Genomic DNA, 19,666 nt, shown 5'->3' with positions numbered 1-19,666 from the left:
ATTACCCTTATCTCTGATCCCATCTTGTGTTTCATCATTACCTTCTCATCCTAATCCTCTCCATCTTTATCTAGCTACATCATCAACTCCAGTCAGACACTGTCGTCTGTGTACATTCACAATTTACACCACAGGCGGTTGGCACCAGGTATGCAACAAGGACAGTCACATTTCCATCTACCTAAGCCAATCATGCATTGTAGAGATATGATAATTCAATGACACTTGTGGTGGTGCAAAGGTTAATATGTGTCAGCAATTGAGTACGCTGTCAAGTAAAAAGACAAAATGCTATTTGCCGTGGCAGACCAATTTGCTCCAATTATCTTTGCAAAATGCTGAGGGATTGAAATCTATTCAACTGAAATTCTACCTACCTCTTCATTTGAAGTCCTGAAATCCATGTGCTATGGTACAGTGAGGGAATCTGCCCTGGAAAAAGACAGAAGAGGAAATTCAATTGCATTAGCTTCTTGAACAAAATACCTAGCAGTTAGTCAGTGACATGGTTCTTCTCACTTGTAGTAATAACACAGATTACCTTGCAGTTAGTCAGTGACATGGTTCTTCTCACTTGTAGTAATAACACAGATTACCTAGCAGTTAGTCAGTGACATGGTTCTTCTCACTTGTAGTAATAACACAGATTACCTTGCAGTTAGTCAGTGACATGGTTCTTCTCACTTGTAGTAATAACACAGATTACCTAGCAGTTAGTCAGTGACATGGTTCTTCTCACTTGTAGTAATAACACAGATTACCTAGCAGTTAGTCAGTGACATGGTTCTTCTCACTTGTAGTAATAACACAGATTACTCAAGTAGTATGATTGTGCACCACTTAATATAAACACAAAACCCACTGGCATGGTCTGCCTATTTTCTGTCATGTCATCCTTGTGGGACCAGCAATATCAATCCAGAGTAATAGATTTTCATTGCAATTTCACTTCTTTCAAGCAGAATCTTGTGCAGAACTAATCAGGGGGGAAACCAGAGACCATTAAATGTCTATGAATAATTCATAAACTGAAGGTGGGAACCTAAGTATCTATCCTGATAAATGTTTCAATATGGAATCTATTGCTCCCGTCACCTGACTGACTGTGTTACACTATCTGTTACGGAGTTACAGCAGGGCTAATCATTGAAGCTTTTGAAAACAAGTATCAGATGAAGGAGTAGTACAGAGTAATAAACACATGGCTCTGGATGGGGATGAGGATAGATATAGAACATATGCTTCCCTTGACCTCAACTTTGTGGTGAAAAAAACTGCTGTCCTTGAGAAGGAAATAGTTACACTATAAAAACATTGTGCTCGAGGGGTATATGTTGCAGTATATATTCAAGGTTCACCTCAGTAGAAAGGCCCCCGGCTCTTCGTCTGTAGAGGTCTAGCCATGAAGCAGGCAGGTGAGCACTGATCCTACCCGTGGCAGAGGAGCTTCCCTGGGCATGGCTGTGGGGGGACGCATGCCCTCCCCTGGAGCTGGTGGCAAAGCCTGGCCTGCGGTGGGCTTGGTGTTGGCTCTGGGCAGTGGCTGACCTGGTGTATGAGCTGCCACAGTTCCAACAGTGGTTACGGAGGGCGTCCGATTGTGGACTCAGGAGCAGTTCCACTCAGATCCAGAATGAGCTGAGTTGAGATCAAAACATAACATTAGTTTGTTTGTGAGGTAGTGGGAACTAAACCATGAGGCTATAAAGGGCCAATGCCAACAAATTATGGCACAACAGTAACAACCCATACCACTTTAACCGGATGCAATGATGTTTCATATTTACAGAGCTCCCAATCATCGCACAGAAATATTTCCCAGTGCAAAAAGACTGATGACTTGACAGAATAACTCTGGGTGTGATGGTTTTCAAACCAGTTTATGGGAAGGCACAGAGGCAATTTTTTTGACAAGCGCAGAGGGTGAATTTCAGAGAGCAGTTTGTTACAACGCGGTGAAAAGTCTCAACTGCTGCAGGTTGAAGGCACCTGTGGGTCCAAAAATATAAATACCTAACGGCAATTAACACGTATTCTTCAGTGTCCTTGTTGTTTGTATGCCAAGCGCAAACGTTTCTGCCAAGGTGTTTTGTTGTGTTGCAATTGAAACCTCAGGAAAATTTATTCTCGTTAGTGCACATTTGTTGACACGATATCACATATCTGTGAAGCTGTATTGGCAAGCTGCCTCTGTGATCATTGTTTTAAGGCACCTTTTCAACTCACTTTTCATTCACATTTGAAACTATACATCATCATGTTACGGAAATCTTTTCTCTCTGCATCTAAGAGTATGCTAAAATACTTCTTTTTAAAAAAAAAAACCTTTATTTAAAACACAGCCTTTGCAGTGTCTCTGAATATCGTGGCATTCCATCTGGAGCCTGCCAACTCATTGAGTGATGCATTCCGATGCTCTTTTAGACCTTCTTTAAAAATGAATGTCTACATCTGTCCTAAAATGTGCATCTAAAAAAGGAAATGTTTTATATACTGTATGCAGCCTGGCTGTTTGTCCACGAATGCAGGCCTGCTTCCAGCAGGGGCCCTCGAGAACATACTGACAAATGCAAGCAGTTCACTTCACTGCCAGAATCCCAGTCAGATAGACTGAGCTGAACCTTATGTGCAATTTAAGTTGAGTCAGCGTAACTCACAGGCACAGATATTTTTCCCAAATCACTGCACAGTGTTTCTCAAATAGCACTCCTGGCGCCGACACAATAGCAGTAGAAAGTTAGCGTTGAGTGTAGAGGAGTAGTTTTGCTTAATTTGCTTGGAAGGTGTTGGCTGATAGAGACATCGCCTTGCCTAGGACCTGAAGACAGCAGGTGTCGGCCCTCGAGGAAGAGACCAGCCATTTATTCGACCTGTTACCTTGGTACCGTGACCTGAATCTAAGGGAGGTGACTATAGTAGCTCGAGGCTTAAGCTTTAGGGCTCGGTTCAATACGTATCGTAGAAGATCTGTGGTATAGCGTGACAGAAATGTAAAGGCAATGTTACCCATGCTCGCGGAGACTGCATTCACGGTAAATGCTGCATATGTCGGCTCAATCGAAAACTACCTTGAAATGACAATCTGACCATACCACAGATCTGACGTGATACGAATACGGACCGAGCCCTTAGTAGTCTTATGTAACCAGACGAGTGTGCCTCTGGATATGAAGTATACCCCAACATACTGTACATTTACACCTATCTGTAAAGTCTGGTATGTGAGCTTAAAGCTTTTAGCAAAGACAGCTTTTCCTTGGTTTCAATGCACTAATGACCCAGGCGAAGTTCCCATTATTGTTGATTAGTTGAAATTAACACATAGGTTCAGGAGGAAAAATTAAATCAATCAGATGACAGGATCAATTTACAACTCTGCCTACCCTTCTGCCTACACAGTATATAAACAGTGACATACATCACAATGGTGTGCTGGCTGATTTCTGCATCCCACCTCCAGCAACGCCCATCTCCCTTCCTTCTTCTCTCTTGGCGGATTCTTCCATAGAGATAATATGAGATGAAAACTACTAGATATTCTCTATGAGTTCTTCTCTACCTCGGTCCTTGATCTGGAGCCAAACCGACCCGAGGCCATATCCAAACCAAAGTAACTACAGTATTTTCCATTTCTCAACCATATGTCCATACCTGCACAGTCATCAGAAAAATGGGATAATAACCAAACGCACAAATTTGGTTCTTGTGGAAAAAATCTACTTAAATGAATTGGTGACAAAACAACCATGAGTAGTCCTATGAAACAGTGAGCTGACTCCAATTAAATAGTTGAAGTCTATCTCATTGCATTTCATAGCCCTTACCATGAGGTTTCATTATAATAAATAGTGTTTATGTTCTTATCCTGTCTGTGCTCGATTTCTCCTGATAGTTTTTGCATGACAGAAAGAATAAGAAAAACAAGTCAACAGTGCTTGATCGTCGCTCTCCAAAGGCTAACCTCAGAAAGCAACCAATTATTTTCTCAGTATTTACAGAGGATCCGTCAGATTCAAGAGCACCCTAATTAGTGTACTGTTTTGAAATGCTCCTTACAGTAGGCCTATGCATGGCTGTGATTGTGTGTGTGTGTGTGTGTGTGTGTGTGTGTGTGTGTGCGTGCGTGCGTGCGTGCGTGTGTGTGTGTGTGTGTGTGTGGGTACGTGCGTGCGTGCGTACGTGCGTGTGTGTGTGTGTGTGTGGCTTTTGTATATTCTGCTAGTTCCTGAGTCCTTGTCTACTATTTTGCATCATTTGAAAAAGGGACTGTCAAACTGCTCCCCGCATTACCCCTGTAACTTTCTTCATTCTGTCAAGTATATAGGGAGAGGAAGAGATTGCTATTACTTCTTGAGATTTTCAAGTTAACTAATACCTGAGCCACAACCGTATGTGTGCTCAATCTCTCTATACCAGTATGGTCAGTGCTATTACGCTCGCTCTGTACCAGATCCATTCAGCAGTGAGAGTGAGGGAGCAGAGGTAAATTAGTGACAGACACATTTATGGACCCGCTTCCTGACCTTCCTGATTGTGATGAATGGTTCTTGGCATGGCATAGCCTACAACTATCAAGTGGGTGCCAACTTAAATCCAACCGGAGCATTTCACAAACTGGTGCTGGCCCATTATAGCACTGAATATCCAGGAATGGTTCATTATGACCAAATGGTGTTATGTGAATATACGGTTTATTTATAGCTTCAAAATGTGTTTAAAACTATAACGTTGAACTCATGGACTGTCGGTGCTTGTGTCCATGGCTCTGTTTATGAATTTGAGAGTGTTGGTTACGTGTCCCCAGCCCCATCTCTCAGATTTATACCAAACCAAGTGGCGGGGCTAAAACACAAACTCCAGATTGTGGCTTTAAAGAGGGGTACATTTTATTTAGAGGTCAAGCGTTTACCATCTGGTGGGTTTTATATACTTTTCTCCAGTGAGTCTTAATTAAAATGAATACATTGTCCCATTAACAACACAGGATAATATACTAACATATAAGCCAATGGCTTGAGTGAAGTGAAGCAAATAATCGGACATTGTTGTCTCAATTAACATTAACACATTCATTTAACTCATAGGTATTCATTTAACTCATAGGTATTCATTTAACTCATAGGTATTCATTTAACTCATAGGTATTCATTTAACTCATAGGTATTCATTTAACTCATAGGTATTCATTTAACTCATAGGTATTCATGCACATTACAGTGCCTCTTATAATAGATAGTTCATTCCCCCTAATTCATTTTAAAAATGAGAATAACATGAAGTACAACATGAAATTCAAGTAGCAGCCATTAGCAGTGTAACTAACCAGTCCTACATTGCACTGTCAGATGACGTAGCCTATTATTTTCTGAAATAGAGAACTGTATCCTCTATTAAATCAGCAAAAGACTTGAAATGCTAAGGGACATGGTTGTGCACGAAAAGCAATTTGTTTGACAAGTGACAAATTTGTCAAATGGGGGTATACTGTCTGAAGGATGTATAGCACATTACCAGAAATAATGGTCTTATAATAGCCTACATTCAATGTACATCATAGTGGAAAATAAGAAACTTCTCATTTTAGTTTGAGCTAAATCTGACAGAACTCTAATTCTGTACATTTATACCTCCCAGATGAATTGTGTAATTATGTGGAGTTGTTCCCAAATAGTACTCCCAGACATTTTGCAATTTCATGAATGATTTGAAAACATATATCACAAATGAAGCAATGAACAATCAACAAACAATGCATCAAGACTCTGTGTGGCATTTACCTGGCGTCTAATATATAGCTGACATACTTGCCCTTTAAGGAAAATTATAAAGTCACAACCTACTTATCTGTAATAAGCAAATAACATCATAACTTGAGTCAATGTGCATTTTAACTCATTCCCACATTGATATTACACAATGAATAACACCACTGGGCTAACATTATCTGAAATCTATCTCTATTTTTGAGTTGCAATACAGAACAAAAGTAATTAAGAAACAAAAATAGCACAATTAGTGTTGTGTGTTTTGAGCTATGAGAGTTTGTGAGGATTGACTAATTTACTCATCGCTCTGCGCTGCCTGGGCTAGAGGACAAACAATTGTATTTTTGTACAACAGCGACTCTGTAGCAAACAGAGAGACATAACACTCTGAGGTACACTGACTGACAGACTGACTGAAGCATCTACAGTCAAATCTGTTTGTGCTATTGTTTATTCATCACGCAAACCCTTATACAGTTGAAGTTGAAAGTTTACATACACGTAGGTTGGAGTCATTAAGACTAATTTTTCAACCACTCCACACATTTCTTGTTAACAAACTATAGCTTTGGGAAGTCGGTTAGGACATCTACTTTGTGCAAGTAATTTGTAACTTTGACACAAGTAATTTTTCCAACAATTGTTTACAGACAGATTATTTCACTGATAATTCACTGTGCCACAATTCCAGTGGGTCAGAAGTTTACATACACTAAGTTAACTGTGCCTTTAAAAAGCTTGGAAATTTCCAGAAAATTATGTCATGGATTTAGAAGCTTCTGATAGGCTACTTGACATCATTTGAGTCAATTGGAGGTGTACCTGTGGATGTATTTCAAGGCCTACCTTCAAACTCAGTGCCCCTGTGCTTGACATCATGGGAAAATCAAAATAAATCAGCCAAGACCTCAGAAAAACGAATTGTAGACCTCCACAAGTCTGGTTCATCCTTGGGAGCAATTTCCAAATGCCTGAAGGTACCACGTTCATCTGTACAAACAATAGTAAGCTAGTATAAACACCATGAGATCACACATCCATGATACCGCTCAGGAAGGAGACGAGTTCTGTCTCCTAGAGATGAACGTACTTTGATGCAAAAAGTGCAAATCAATCCCAGTACAACAGCAATTGAAGCAGTGAAGATGCTGGAGGAAACAGGTACAAAAGTATCTATATCCACAGTAAAAAGAGTCCTATATTGACATAACTTGAAAGGCCGCTCAGCAAGGAAGAAGCCACTGCTCCAAAACCGCCATAAAAAAAACTGACTACGGTTTGCAACTGCACATGGGGACAAAGAACTGTTCGGCCATAATGAACATCGTTATGTTTGGAGGAAAAAAGGGGAGGCTTGCAAGCCGAAGAACACCATCCCAACTGTGAAGTACGGGGGTGGAAGCATCATGGTGTTGGGGTGCTTTGCTGCAGGTGGGACTGGAGCACTTCACAATATAGATGGCATCATGAGGTAGGAAATTATTTGGATATATTGAAGCAACATCTCAAGACATCAGTCAGGAAGTTAAAGCTTGGTCGCAAATGGGTCTTCTAAATGGACAATGACCCCAAGCATACTTCCAAAGTTGTAGCAAAATGGCAACAAAAAGAAGGTATTGGACAACAAAAAGAAGGTATTGGTAAAAGGACAACAAAAAGAAGGTATTGGAGTGGCCATCACAAAGCCCTGACCTAAATCATAGAGAGAATTTGTGGGCAGAACTGAAAAAGCGTGTGTGAGAAAGGAGGCCTACAAACCTGACTCAGTTACTCCAGCTCTATCAGGAGGAATGGGCCAAAATTCCACCAACTTATTGTGGGGAGATTGTGGAAGGCTACCCGAAACGTTTGACCCAGGTTCAACAATTTAAAGGCAATGCTACCAAATACTAATTGAGTGTATGTAAACTTCTGAGCCACTGGGAATGTGATGAAAGAAATAAAAGCTGAAATCAATAATTCTCTCTACTATTATTCTGACATTTCACATTATAAAAAATAAAGTGGTGATCCTAACTGACCTAAGTCAGGAATTGTGAAAAACTGAGTTTAAATGTATTTGGCTAAGGTGTATGTAAACCTCCGACTTCAACTGTAGCATTCGTTCTCAGTAAAATCCAGTCAACATCTGGGACAATTCATACGGATGGATGGTCGACCGAATCGGCCCCCCAGAGAAATATGAGGTGTGATAGTCTTCCTCTTTCCCCTGCTCAGCCCTGGAACTGCAGTAAATTGTGATGAAGATGACCAAGGCCACAACCTCACCTTACATTTTACATTTACATTTTAGTTATTTAGCAGATGCTCGCATCCAGAGAGACATACAGCCTCTCCTTGACATATAGCCTCTCTTTACCCTCTACATTTTTCCTTCAGAGGCAGCAGCCATAGCTAAAGGGCAACATCAGGATCAGTGCTTCTAATTTGTCTTTTCACAGTGGAATTGGCTTTCATTCAGGGACCGACTACCGCATTTGGGAACCTGGGGCAACAATCTTTTTTTTTACATGTATTTGGGGGGGGGGGGCAGATTTCCTTTTGTGAAAATAGCTACCTTTCTGCAATTCAACACATTTGTTAAACATTTAGCAGTTTTATAATGCTATTCTACACATGTTGTCATGACGCTAAGATAAAATATTGCAGTTTAAAAGCTAATTTCCCGCAATTCTACACTTTTTTTGCCATGGGTCAGAGAGAAAAATGTGCTGCTTTATTGCTCATCGCATGCTATTGTTCACATTTTGCCATGAGGCTGAGAGAACATTTAGCAGTTTTAACATTTTACTTATAACTTTCAAAGGCAACAGTGATGCACCCAAAAAGGCCAAGTTAATATCGTAAACCAACATGTGTGAATCAAATATTTAAAGAGATGATAAGGGTGGTAGTAGTGCCAATAGTTGGCTAATCAAATAATAGCTGTAGTAAGCCTAATAATGGTAATAGCACAGTTTCTAAACCCAGAGGCGCAACATCGCAAGACTTCCGTGAACACTTGTGAAGCAGACTCAGCGTACCAGGCCAGGGTTTGGGGTTTGAGAAGTCAATGAGAGAAGTGAAAAATTCCTCCTTAGTTGTTCATTTTCTCGATTTCTAAAGGGACAACCTACGTAGATTCAAGCCAATGTCTAACTGAACATGTTTTTACTCCAACCTCGTAAGTGACAAACTTAAATTTCTGTCAAAAACTACTTTATATCAAAGGAGTGCTTTTGATTTGACGGCAGATGCGCAATTCGGCGCGATTCCATGTTTTTCTGCATTAGCTTAGCTAGCCAATGTCACCATGACATCGCCTACAAGCATTTTCAAGGATTTCTACTGGAGAAGCAGTTTCTGCCTATCTTCAAACTGTACTGTCTTTGGTAACATAATTACAAATCAATTGTAGACTGCAAATTGACTGCAAGAATCCCAAACAGATATAATATTTGACAAAAACAGATATACGATCACATACTGTATATCTCTCTATTAAATGTGGGAAAACTTTGGAACAAATTTCCAAACTTAAAATCACTTGGAGCTATATTTGCTGGTGTTTTACAGTCTTTTATGTCCAACAATGGGCGGCCACATAAAATCACCCGCGTACCACCAGTTGGGGAACCCTGCTTTATGTTATGTGCATGTGTTAATCTAGCATACTCCTTCCAACTTCATGGTATACAATGTGGCACTGTAGGTAGGAGAGAGCTAGTCATAATGTAGGCTGGTTGACATCTTGTCACTGGACCTTATTGGCCAATTTCCCTCAAGCCTGGTTTTCTTGACAAAGACATTCTTAACTTGACCTACAGATCTTTGATTTATGGTATTAGCTGTATGGGGTAGAGGGGGTATAGTCGGAACATAAACATGTCAATGATATGTCAACACCTTTTCATTTAATGGAAACTGGGATCTGACTCAATACATCAACTAGATTGCTACCTTTGACCATTGACCTGCACTGCTCAATACTCCTTTCACAAGAATTTGTAACAATTACAGAATATTGATGATAAAGCCTTGATACAGCCCTAACAGGTGTAGCTGTTAGGCTCATTGAGGTCAGCGAGCAGCTTACCTTGAATACTACTTATAGGAGAGTGACGATCAAATCTAGAGTCGTAACATCCACTTCAAAGCCAATGGATAGGAACAAGACACAGTGGGTATCATAAGTATTCATCCCCTTGGATTTCTTCACATTTAATTATGTTACAAAGTGGGATTAAATCTGATTCAATTGTCATTTTTTTGTTAATGATCTACACAATACACTCAAACATTTTCTTTTTTTTTTAAAGATTAATGAAAGACAACACTAATATACCTTTATTAAGACAAGTATTCACCCCCCCCCTTCACACCTGGATTATTTGCCCATTATTCTATTCAAAAATCTTCAAGCTCTGTCCAGGTGTTGGGAATCATGGCTAGACAGCAATTTTCAAGTCTTGCCAAAGATTGTCAAGCAGTTTTAAGTCAAAACTGTAACTTGGCCACTCAGGAACTTTCATTGTCTTCTAGGTAAGCAACTTCAGTGTAGATTTGATTTGTGTTGTAGGTTATTGTCCTGCTGAAAGGTGAATTCCTCTCCCAGTGTCTGCTGTAAAGACTGAAACAGTTTTTCCTCTAGGATTTTGCCTGCGATTAGAGCCATTCCGTTTATTTTTATCTGGAAAAACTCCACCGTCTTTGCCGATGTTAAGCATACAAATACCATGATGCAGGCACCACTATTCTTGAAATGAAGGAGGTAGTTACTCAGAGATGTGTTCTGTTGGATTTGCCACAAACATAAGGCTTTGCATTTAGGCCAAAAATGTTATTCATTTCCTGTTTTTTTTGCAGTAGTACTTTAGTACCTACAGGATGGGTGGTTTAATACATAATCCACAGTATAATTATTAACTTGACCATGCTTAAAGAGATATTCAGTGTCTTATTTGTTATTGTTACCTATCTACCAATCACTGCCTTTCTTTATAAGGCTTTTGAAAAGCTCCCAGGTCTTTGTGGTTGAATCTGTACTTGAAATTTAACACTTGACTGAGGGACTTACAAATGTTGTATTATGTATGGGGGCAGAGGAAGGGGTAGTCATTTTAAAAATCATGTCAACCCCTATTATTTCACACAAATTGAGTCCATGTAACTTTTGTGATTTGTTAAGCCAAATTTTACTCCTGAACTCATTTAGGCTTGCAACAACTATATTATAGTTATTTCATTGTTATTAATTTGTAAATATTTGTAGAATGTTCTTTTCACTTTGACATTATGGAGTTGTTTTGTGTAGATAAATGACCAAAAAAAATCACAATTAATTACATTTCCTTCCCACTTTGAAACAACAAAATGTGAAAGCAATATGAGGGGTGTGAATACTTCTGATACCCACTCTATCTGACCCCTCAAGTTATTAAGTTGACTACTACGTTACTACTGTAAGAAGAGTGGAAATTGTATATATCTATTCTATAACGGATCAGATATATTCCAAAGGGCTATTCAAGTAAATCTAGATAACGTCCTAAAAAGTATTAAAACCAGAATGCAGACGATAGTTGGGTTGCCATGAGACTGGTCATATTATGCCCGGCTGATTTGATTGCATGCATTCCACATTATTAGGTGCAGAAGACTAACAACCAGCAGCCTATAACCATGTAGAACATTGGAATGGTATTAATACCAACAATAATTTCACTGCAACAGCAGCATTCCCTCATCTACCAGTCTATTTAAAACTGACAATGTCGATATGGGCAGTGTATAGCCTCTGTACTTCAACCTTGCTTTACATCATTGTGGACAGAAAGAGGACTGACACCGCACTTAGCTGGGGGAACTGCGGGTGCCTATACATTTGGACACGTCGGAGCCTCGGAGGCAGTATGAAGGGCTACTGCATGCTGAAACCTGAAGTAATTGCATATTTTACACTTAATAGGTCCTTTATCATAATCTGAATGAACTGTTCCCCATTGTGCATTACGCAATGTGAGAGCCAATGATGATATATTGTTAGTCTACTTATTAGATATTAGATGATGGATCATGAGACTATTATACTGAAATTAACCTATATAGTAGCGATAGGCTACAAATGGCGTATGAATAAAAGTGAACGTTTTTCGAGGTATCATAGGCTACACGATAGCACACTACTGTGAATAACCATCATTATCTTACATGTAAATTGCATTGTAGGCTATTATACAACATACAAATTAGTGGTTGACTAGAATGTCTAGCTTACCTGATTTTCTGGTAACAGGTGTGATGTAATATTGGTTCCAGTCTGCTCCTCACATCAATCTGTCCTGAAATGTGTTTATTTATTCAGTGATGGCTACAGATTCAAAAGAATCTCCGCAAAATCACGTTTCCTGGCACCGTCGCCCACGATATCCAATACACTGAGGCAATGTGCAAAAACCGTTAAACATCCCACACTTACACGAAAAACGTGTCTTTTTCCATATTAGTCATGCAGAAACAAGACACGGCATCCTTTTCGTCGACAGTAATTTCCAGCATGGCATGGAATACTGTTTCACATGTTTCCTTACTGTGCGCTCTGGTGCCAAAATGACTGGCTGAAAATCACATGCGATTTGTTTCAACTCACGTCAATCGTCTCAGTTATTCGTTTAGGATACTCGCGGAGCTCTTACATCTCTCCCGATGTGAAATTACTTTCACTGTTGAATAAGAGCATCTACTATGTACATAGCCTAAGATACATCCAACCTAAAGGTCTCCGGTGCAAGGAGCGCTTTTAAAGGAAATGATCGGCGAGCACTGCGGTATGGTTTTGTTGAATGGGACCCTGGGCTGCTATCAGCCTGCAGTGAAGGCGAATTGATGCAAAAGCAGATTCAAATGAACCAGTTCCAACATCTTTTTCTTCAAAACTGTGATTTTTAAAGTAGTCTATTGTGCAATATAGTAGCTTGGAATACATATCAAGAACATGTATTCCTAACCCGTTATCAGGGCTAGATATGGTCTCCCTCTCAGTATGCCTACCTTCTCTGCTACTCAGAGAAGGTAGGCTATTCAGGATTCAGTGTGTATCTCACAGCAGATCAGGAAACTCACTTGGAGCTCCTCAGTAACATTGACAGCTGTTTTTAGTGCCTCGAGATCCTCTACCCTGCAGCCCTTATTGCGTAAGCAACTGTGCAGGTTTTTCAGTTGCAGGTGTCATGCAATCAGAGCTATCTAGGCTGTAGCCATATAGATTACAGCCCAATATGTAGGCCTAGATGATTGCAATAGTGTCTCTGTTTTGTTCTGCACAACACACTGAACAGGCAGTTAACCCACTGTTCCTAGGCCGTCATTGAAAATAAGAATTTGTTCTTAACTGACTTGCCTAGTTAAATAAAGGTGTTGTTACATAAAACTTGCACTCACCTTTGTAAGTGTATTGTGTTACCATGTAATTGCATTCAGCTTTGTAAGTTTTATTGTGTTACCATGTAATTGCGTTCAGCTTTGTAAGTGTATTGTGTTACCATGTAATTGCATTCAGCTTTGTAAGTGTATTGTGTTACCATGTAATTGCATTCAGCTTTGTAAGTGTATTGTGTTACCATGTAATTGCATTCAGCTTTGTAAGTGTATTGTGTTACCATGTAATTGCATTCAGCTTTGTAAGTGTATTGTGTTACCATGTAATTGCATTCAGCTTTGTAAGTGTATTGTGTTATCATGTAATTGCATTCAGCTTTGTAAGTGTATTGTGTTACCATGTAATTGCATTCAGCTTTGTAAGTGTATTGTGTTACCATGTAATTGCATTCAGCTTTGTAAGTGTATTGTGTTACCATGTAATTGCATTCAGCTTTGTAAGTGTATTGTGTTACCATGTAATTGCATTCAGCTTTGTAAGTGTATTGTGTTACCATGTAATTGCATTCAGCTTTGTAAGTGTATTGCCATTCTAATTATCAGTTTTATACACACTTGATATAAAGTGGAACCAATTTGAGGATCATAGACCTGAGAGTTAAAATGACCCTTATGTGAATGTGAACGCTATTAATTTTATGCTCCACATAGAAAGCCTTCCTAGTCATGATGTCATCTCACAGGTAAGTGCTTGATCCTCTTTTCACAAATTAGTTCTTGTCATTTCAGGTGATTTTCAAAATGATTGTTGATAATATTTATTTATAGAAAACATCACTTTTCTGCCCTGAACATGACCTGATTAGATTGAAGAGGATGCACACCAATATGCTTAAGCATCACATCCCCCTACAGTACAACCTGTGAGTAATGTAACCGGTGTGAAATGGCTAGCTAGTTAGTGGGGTGCGTGTTAATAGTGTTTCAATTGGTGACATCACTCGCTCTGAGACCTTACCCTGCAAGGGCTGCAGCTTTTGTGGAGCGATGGGTAACGATGCTTCATGGGAGTTGTTGATATGTGCAGAGGGTCCCTGGTTCGAGCCCAGGTAGGGGTGAGGAGAGGAAGCAATACTGTTACATTGGTGCCGTGACCCGGATCACTGGTTGCTGTGGAAAAGAAGTAGGCAAAAGGGGGTTGAGTGTAACTGGTGTGAAATGGCTAGCTAGTTAGCGTGGTGCGCACCAATAGCGTTTCAGTCGGTGACGTCACTCGCTCTGAGACCTTGAAGTAGTTGTTCCCCTTGCTCTGCAAGGGCTGCAGCTTTTGATGCTTCTTGGGAAGCAGTTGTCGATGTGTGCAGAAGGTCCCTGGTTCAAGCCCAGTTAGGGGCGAGGAGAGGGAGGAAAGCAATACTGTTACAGTAACACCTGTATATTGGGTATCCATGTTGATGTATATGTTGAAACCTGCAATTTTGACTTGTGTTTTCTCAATAAAGCTTTGTTTTAAGTGCAGAATAGTTCATCCAAAATCCCTTTGTGAAACATTGTTGCTTTCTTACCTTGTAAAAAGTAGGCAAGTTTACTTTGTGTTTTTGTTGTTGTTTTTTATTTAGAAAAAACTATATATCAGAAAGTACAACATAACACTCACCAACATTCAAACATGCAAAAATACAAACATAAATAAACATATGGAGCCGCACATCCATTTACAGTGTGTTGTCAGACAAATGTTGTTCAAGACAGCTTCATCCAACATGCTGGAACATTAGGTCGGTGACCACATTGATCAAATATTGAGCTATCCAACTAATTATGTACAATATATAATTTAGCCAGTAACAAAGACAAATTATTTGTCTCCAATTAGGTTTTGAAGATAATATAATTAGTTCACAATTCACTTTAAGTTAGCACCAAAATAAGATAAAACAAATCGGATGAATTTGCCAATCTTAATTCTTATGCTAACTATTAATATTCCTCCTTTGTTTTATTATTTTTGCCAAATAAAGCCATTGCCAAGAGTTAACTGGACACAAGAGGGCGTAGGGTGATACGTTCCCTTCCCCTCCTCAGTCTCAGCAGACTCGGAAGAGGTAAATGTGATTATGTTGTTGAGATTGACCTTGAAAACCAACTGAAGTTAGATTGACATTTTAAGGAAGAATACTTTATTGGATTATTGGAAAGGAAATGTATGACTTTCTGCCTGCATACACACCGACGTCAGAGGACGCTTCCCTGAGGAAAATCACATTCAATGACAATGTGAACAGAGTTTGTTTTCACCTTTTACTGCTTGTAATTTAGCTACATGTCATTATTGTATTGGGGAAATGGGAAACATATATTTTATAGGCCTGAATAAATAGAAAATCAAACGTGTGTATGCTGTAGCACATTAGGATCAATATAATGTAATACCATGCAGATGTTTTTACAATTCTATCCCTTATTAAATGAAATGAGTCCTCCATGTCATTGCACCATATATCCATTTCCATGCCTTCTGAGCTATGCAACACACAACGCTCATTACCAACAATCTGCACATTCCGATGATTGCACTGGTATGCATCCTTAGATCAGAGCTGTGCTTAGTTACACGCCCAAACACCACTACCACCACCACTAGTCCACACACCTCCCCACTCCACACACAAAACACCTGTTTAGTGTTTAGCAAGAGGGTGGGTCTTGACTCCGCCCATTACACATGTACGTGTAAAAAAATGTTTTTAATTGGTTTGAAGACCCCTGCTATGTAAATTCGTTTTGTGAGACTCCTCCCATGCACCTGATAGGGAGTATTTACAGCTCTTTACTGCTGCCTGCTGTACTGTTACAACAGCGCTCTCTGCACTACACGATGACACTTCACTGGACTACGCAATAAGGATTTCCGTCTCTGCAGTGATTTGTCGCGCCCTGAGGGGACCGTTATATTTACGAAAAAAGTTTTATACCACATTTTCAGTCGCATTTATTTTTCCAAGATGCCACGCTCGTTTCTTGTCAAGAAACATTTCAACTCATCTAAGAAGCCAAATTATAGCGAGCTGGAAAGCCCTATAGGTAAGCAACAGCCTTTTCTAAATGAATCGCTCAACCGATATATGGGTTACACTGACATGCTACAAAGTTTACAAATTGACTGCGGTCAGGCTATTATCCTGATATGTAGTTTCATTGTATCTCTATGTCAAAGTTAGTGTTACTTTGTAACTTTCTAATCCGTGCAATTCAGTGAGGCGATGTTATTCAGCTCTTTTTGAAGGAAATTATAAATTGACATATTATTATTACTGTGAGGTAAAAAGGACTTTTAATCACCTAAATGAATGTTTTCTTTATTTCAATTTTCAGTATTTATTTCACCGTATCTCTACAAGGGCCTTCCATTGCCAGTCAACCCTCAACCGGAGATCCTTAGCTCCGTAGTTTACAACCCTATCACCGTATGGACTACGAGCAGCTTGCCGTTATCCCCGCTTTCAAGTGACCTGTCTCCCATCTCTGGATACCCCTCATCGCTCTCTGACACCTCATCCAAAGACCACAGCGGCTCTGAGAGTCCCAGGAGCGATGAAGACGAGCGGATGCTTACCAAACTAACAGACCCTCATGGAGTGGAGGCAGAGAAATTCCAATGTAGTTTGTGTAAAAAGTCATATTCTACTTATTCTGGACTGCTGAAGCATAAGCAACTGCACTGTGACGCTCAGACGAGAAAATCATTCAGTTGTAAATACTGCGAAAAGGAGTACGTCAGTCTTGGAGCGCTAAAAATGCACATTAGAACTCACACTTTGCCTTGTGTCTGTAAAATATGTGGCAAAGCTTTCTCAAGACCGTGGTTGCTTCAGGGACACATCAGAACGCACACTGGTGAGTGACTAAAGATTGAGTGCCATACTGTACTGTAGCCTATACTTGGAAATATTGAAGAAGCTGCTTGGTGGGCTATTCCAATTTAGGATAACTGTGCAATTTATGGGATATATTATTTATGATAATGGGTTTTAACAGACTGTACATGTATTTATCATATACATATTGCAAAGTGTATTGCAATGCTGAAATTCCCTATGTGCCTGTCAAAACAGTTATGTGATAAGTGGTAACTCATGTTAAAGAAGGGGTTTTCACACCACTTTACAAGACTTGGGACATGCTTGTGTTGTTCCATGTTCTGGTTCATACTCTTCACTAAGTAGCCTAAAATATTCCTACTCCTATGTCAAGCCATATCTCATGCTTGACATAAAGTCAGGGAAGAAGGAATTTGGCTTTCCTCTAGTGATTCCTAACTTTTACAGTGCACTATAAGTGTAACTGTATAAGTCCATGCTCTAGTTAAGTTATTACAGTTTATGACAGATTATGGAGCAAATAGTTCATACAGTATTAGGCCTATGTCAGTTTAGTGGAGTGGATAGTTGTGTTTGTTTTGTATATCTTATCTGCCTGTGAATACTGACACATTTCTTCTCCTTTCCCCTCTGACAGGAGAGAAGCCCTTCTCCTGCCCCCATTGCAGTAGGGCTTTTGCGGACAGGTCCAACCTCAGGGCACACCTACAAACCCATTCGGATGTGAAAAAATACCAATGCAAGAACTGTTCCAAAACCTTCTCCAGAATGTCTCTTCTGCACAAGCATGAGGAATCTGGTTGTTGTGTAGTACATTGAGACTGCTGGAATGGGAGACAGTGTCACCGCCAGAGACCTCTGGTACTTTTTAGTCCTCAAAAACTGTTCAGGGGATATTACATACTGAGGCTTTGTTACCAAATATGCAAGACTTTCTTTGACTGACTGCCGGAATGACAATCCATTTAATTTCAGTGTAAAATCAAATACTCTCTGTCATGTGCTTTTCATTTTAAGAAGGTTTTTTTCTCCTATTGCAATCAGTGTTGAACTATACAGTATGTTAGTTATACCATGTGCCATTCTGTCAGTACATTTCATGTACTTTTGGGCAGGGCGCAACTTTGTTTTTAGAAGTGGGGGGGGACATAATTATCAATATTTTTTATCCAGTCGGATAAACACTCCAAACAGCCTACCCGACCGCTTGGAGGCGTCTGCATGGTCCATAAGCACACTGTTGCCTCGTTTTGTATCACATACATGTATCACATGTATCACAAAACTGGAGGGGGGAAAAAAATATGCATGTCCCCCCCGTCCCCAGGGAAAGTTGCGCCCATGCATTTGGGAAGTGGAGAGATATGAAATAATGTGCCTTCTCAAAGATTTTGATGTTCTGACCAATCTCTCTTAGAGGATATGTTTCTGCTTATGTCATATTCTTTTTATTTTCTTAAGAAACCACAGAGTTATTCCAAGTGGACATGGTTTATGGAAATAAATGATAGAGACAGAGCAGTGCACAGCCAATGAAATATTAGAAGCCATCATAACTTAGTGAACAAGTGCAAAGATGTATTTTTAGGGTGAAAGTATTACAATTCCTGCACAATCATGACACAGCAACTGTTTTGCTCAAGATAGCAATACTTTTATCAAGTGACTCACTTCGCCTTGGCAATTATGTAGTTTTTCTAAAAAATATATGTTGCATTTATATTTTTATATATTTGAATGTAAGTGTGAATAAGATGATTGTATTTTTGACAGTGTGAATTGTGATACTGAATGAATGATTTGATTATTTTTAAGATGCTTTTTAAAATAAAGGTTCATGAAATGTTTGTAATGCTTGATTTTATTTTTCTGTGCAAGGACTGTGAATAGTTTGTTATCAGGGATCCATCGTGGCATGGTGCCATGCACTTGCTGGATATTCTAGAAAATGTGTGATAAAATGTCTTCTTTATTTAACTTTATGAGATTAGTAGTCAAAGAAATATACTAAATCACATGTATCACATCATGTACGATGTCTATACCGTAGATTTTTATCAGTATACAAGTTCAAATATTTGTATTACTTTCTCTGAAACTACAAGCCTAGCATTACTATGGTAACAACCTTTTTGTGGAGTCATAGACAACTTTATATGGTAACTTTCCAACTGCTTCAAAGATAAACATACAACAGCAGAAGTCAGGCTCCTGCTCCAGTCTGCTTTCATGCTTTCATTCCATGGTGGAGGTGTAGAAAGAACGAAAGGTGACTCAACCCAGACTCAAGGCTGGACCTGCTCCTTGTGAACCTGTCCAAACAAACTTGAAATTTAACACATGCTGGCTATATTGATCAACACTCACTTGTTACACCCTTTGAGGGCCCACGGCCCTTCATTTTCCTGCCTGCAGCCAGTTTGACTTTTTAAATGGAAGAGCTGATGTCTCGTGGACAGCTATCTATTGTAATTCTAATTGGCCAATCAACTGGACCCCTCAGGGTTCTGTCTGTCTCTCTGTCTGACCATGTGGTGAATGCTCTCAGCCAGTGTGTTGATTGAATCTGTCTTCCTGCTAATGCATAAACTGATGTCTAATACTGAATGCTTAATTCACAGCAATCACTGCAGAGACACTTGAATAGTTTAATTCCCAGATTTG

The 19,666-nt window shown here is 39.6% G+C and overlaps 2 protein-coding genes across 3 annotated transcripts in view; one reads left to right on the top strand and one right to left on the bottom strand.

The window, feature by feature from the left end:
* The window catches only part of sntg1 (syntrophin, gamma 1), a 38,455-nt gene extending 25,666 nt beyond the window's left edge, over nucleotides 1-12,789 (bottom strand). Inside the window, exons 1-3 of one of the 2 annotated variants that reach the window (XM_024435862.2) lie at nucleotides 12,022-12,789; nucleotides 1,359-1,638; nucleotides 378-432 (exon numbers count right to left, since the gene is read on the bottom strand). In XM_024435862.2, the coding sequence (XP_024291630.1) occupies nucleotides 378-404 (27 nt within the window). In that variant the 5' untranslated portion in view covers nucleotides 405-432; nucleotides 1,359-1,638; nucleotides 12,022-12,789. The remainder of the gene's footprint in view (nucleotides 1-377; nucleotides 433-1,358; nucleotides 1,639-12,021) is intronic. The other variant, XM_024435861.2, reaches the window with a different exon arrangement.
* Nucleotides 12,790-15,953: 3,164 nt separating this feature from the next.
* Nucleotides 15,954-18,849, top strand: LOC112260612 (zinc finger protein SNAI2). The gene is made up of 3 exons (XM_024435860.2): nucleotides 15,954-16,205; nucleotides 16,497-17,018; nucleotides 17,640-18,849. The coding sequence occupies exons 1-3, from the start codon at nucleotides 16,127-16,129 to the stop codon at nucleotides 17,819-17,821; spliced, it is 783 nt and encodes a 260-aa protein (XP_024291628.1). The 5' UTR covers nucleotides 15,954-16,126; the 3' UTR covers nucleotides 17,822-18,849.
* Nucleotides 18,850-19,666: the final 817 nt, after the last annotated feature.

Source organism: Oncorhynchus tshawytscha, linkage group LG10 (genome assembly GCF_018296145.1).
Source record: "Oncorhynchus tshawytscha isolate Ot180627B linkage group LG10, Otsh_v2.0, whole genome shotgun sequence".
NCBI lineage: Eukaryota > Metazoa > Chordata > Actinopteri > Salmoniformes > Salmonidae > Oncorhynchus > Oncorhynchus tshawytscha.
The sequence above is the reverse complement of the archived record's forward strand: the minus strand, read 5'-3'. Positions and strand labels throughout refer to the sequence as shown.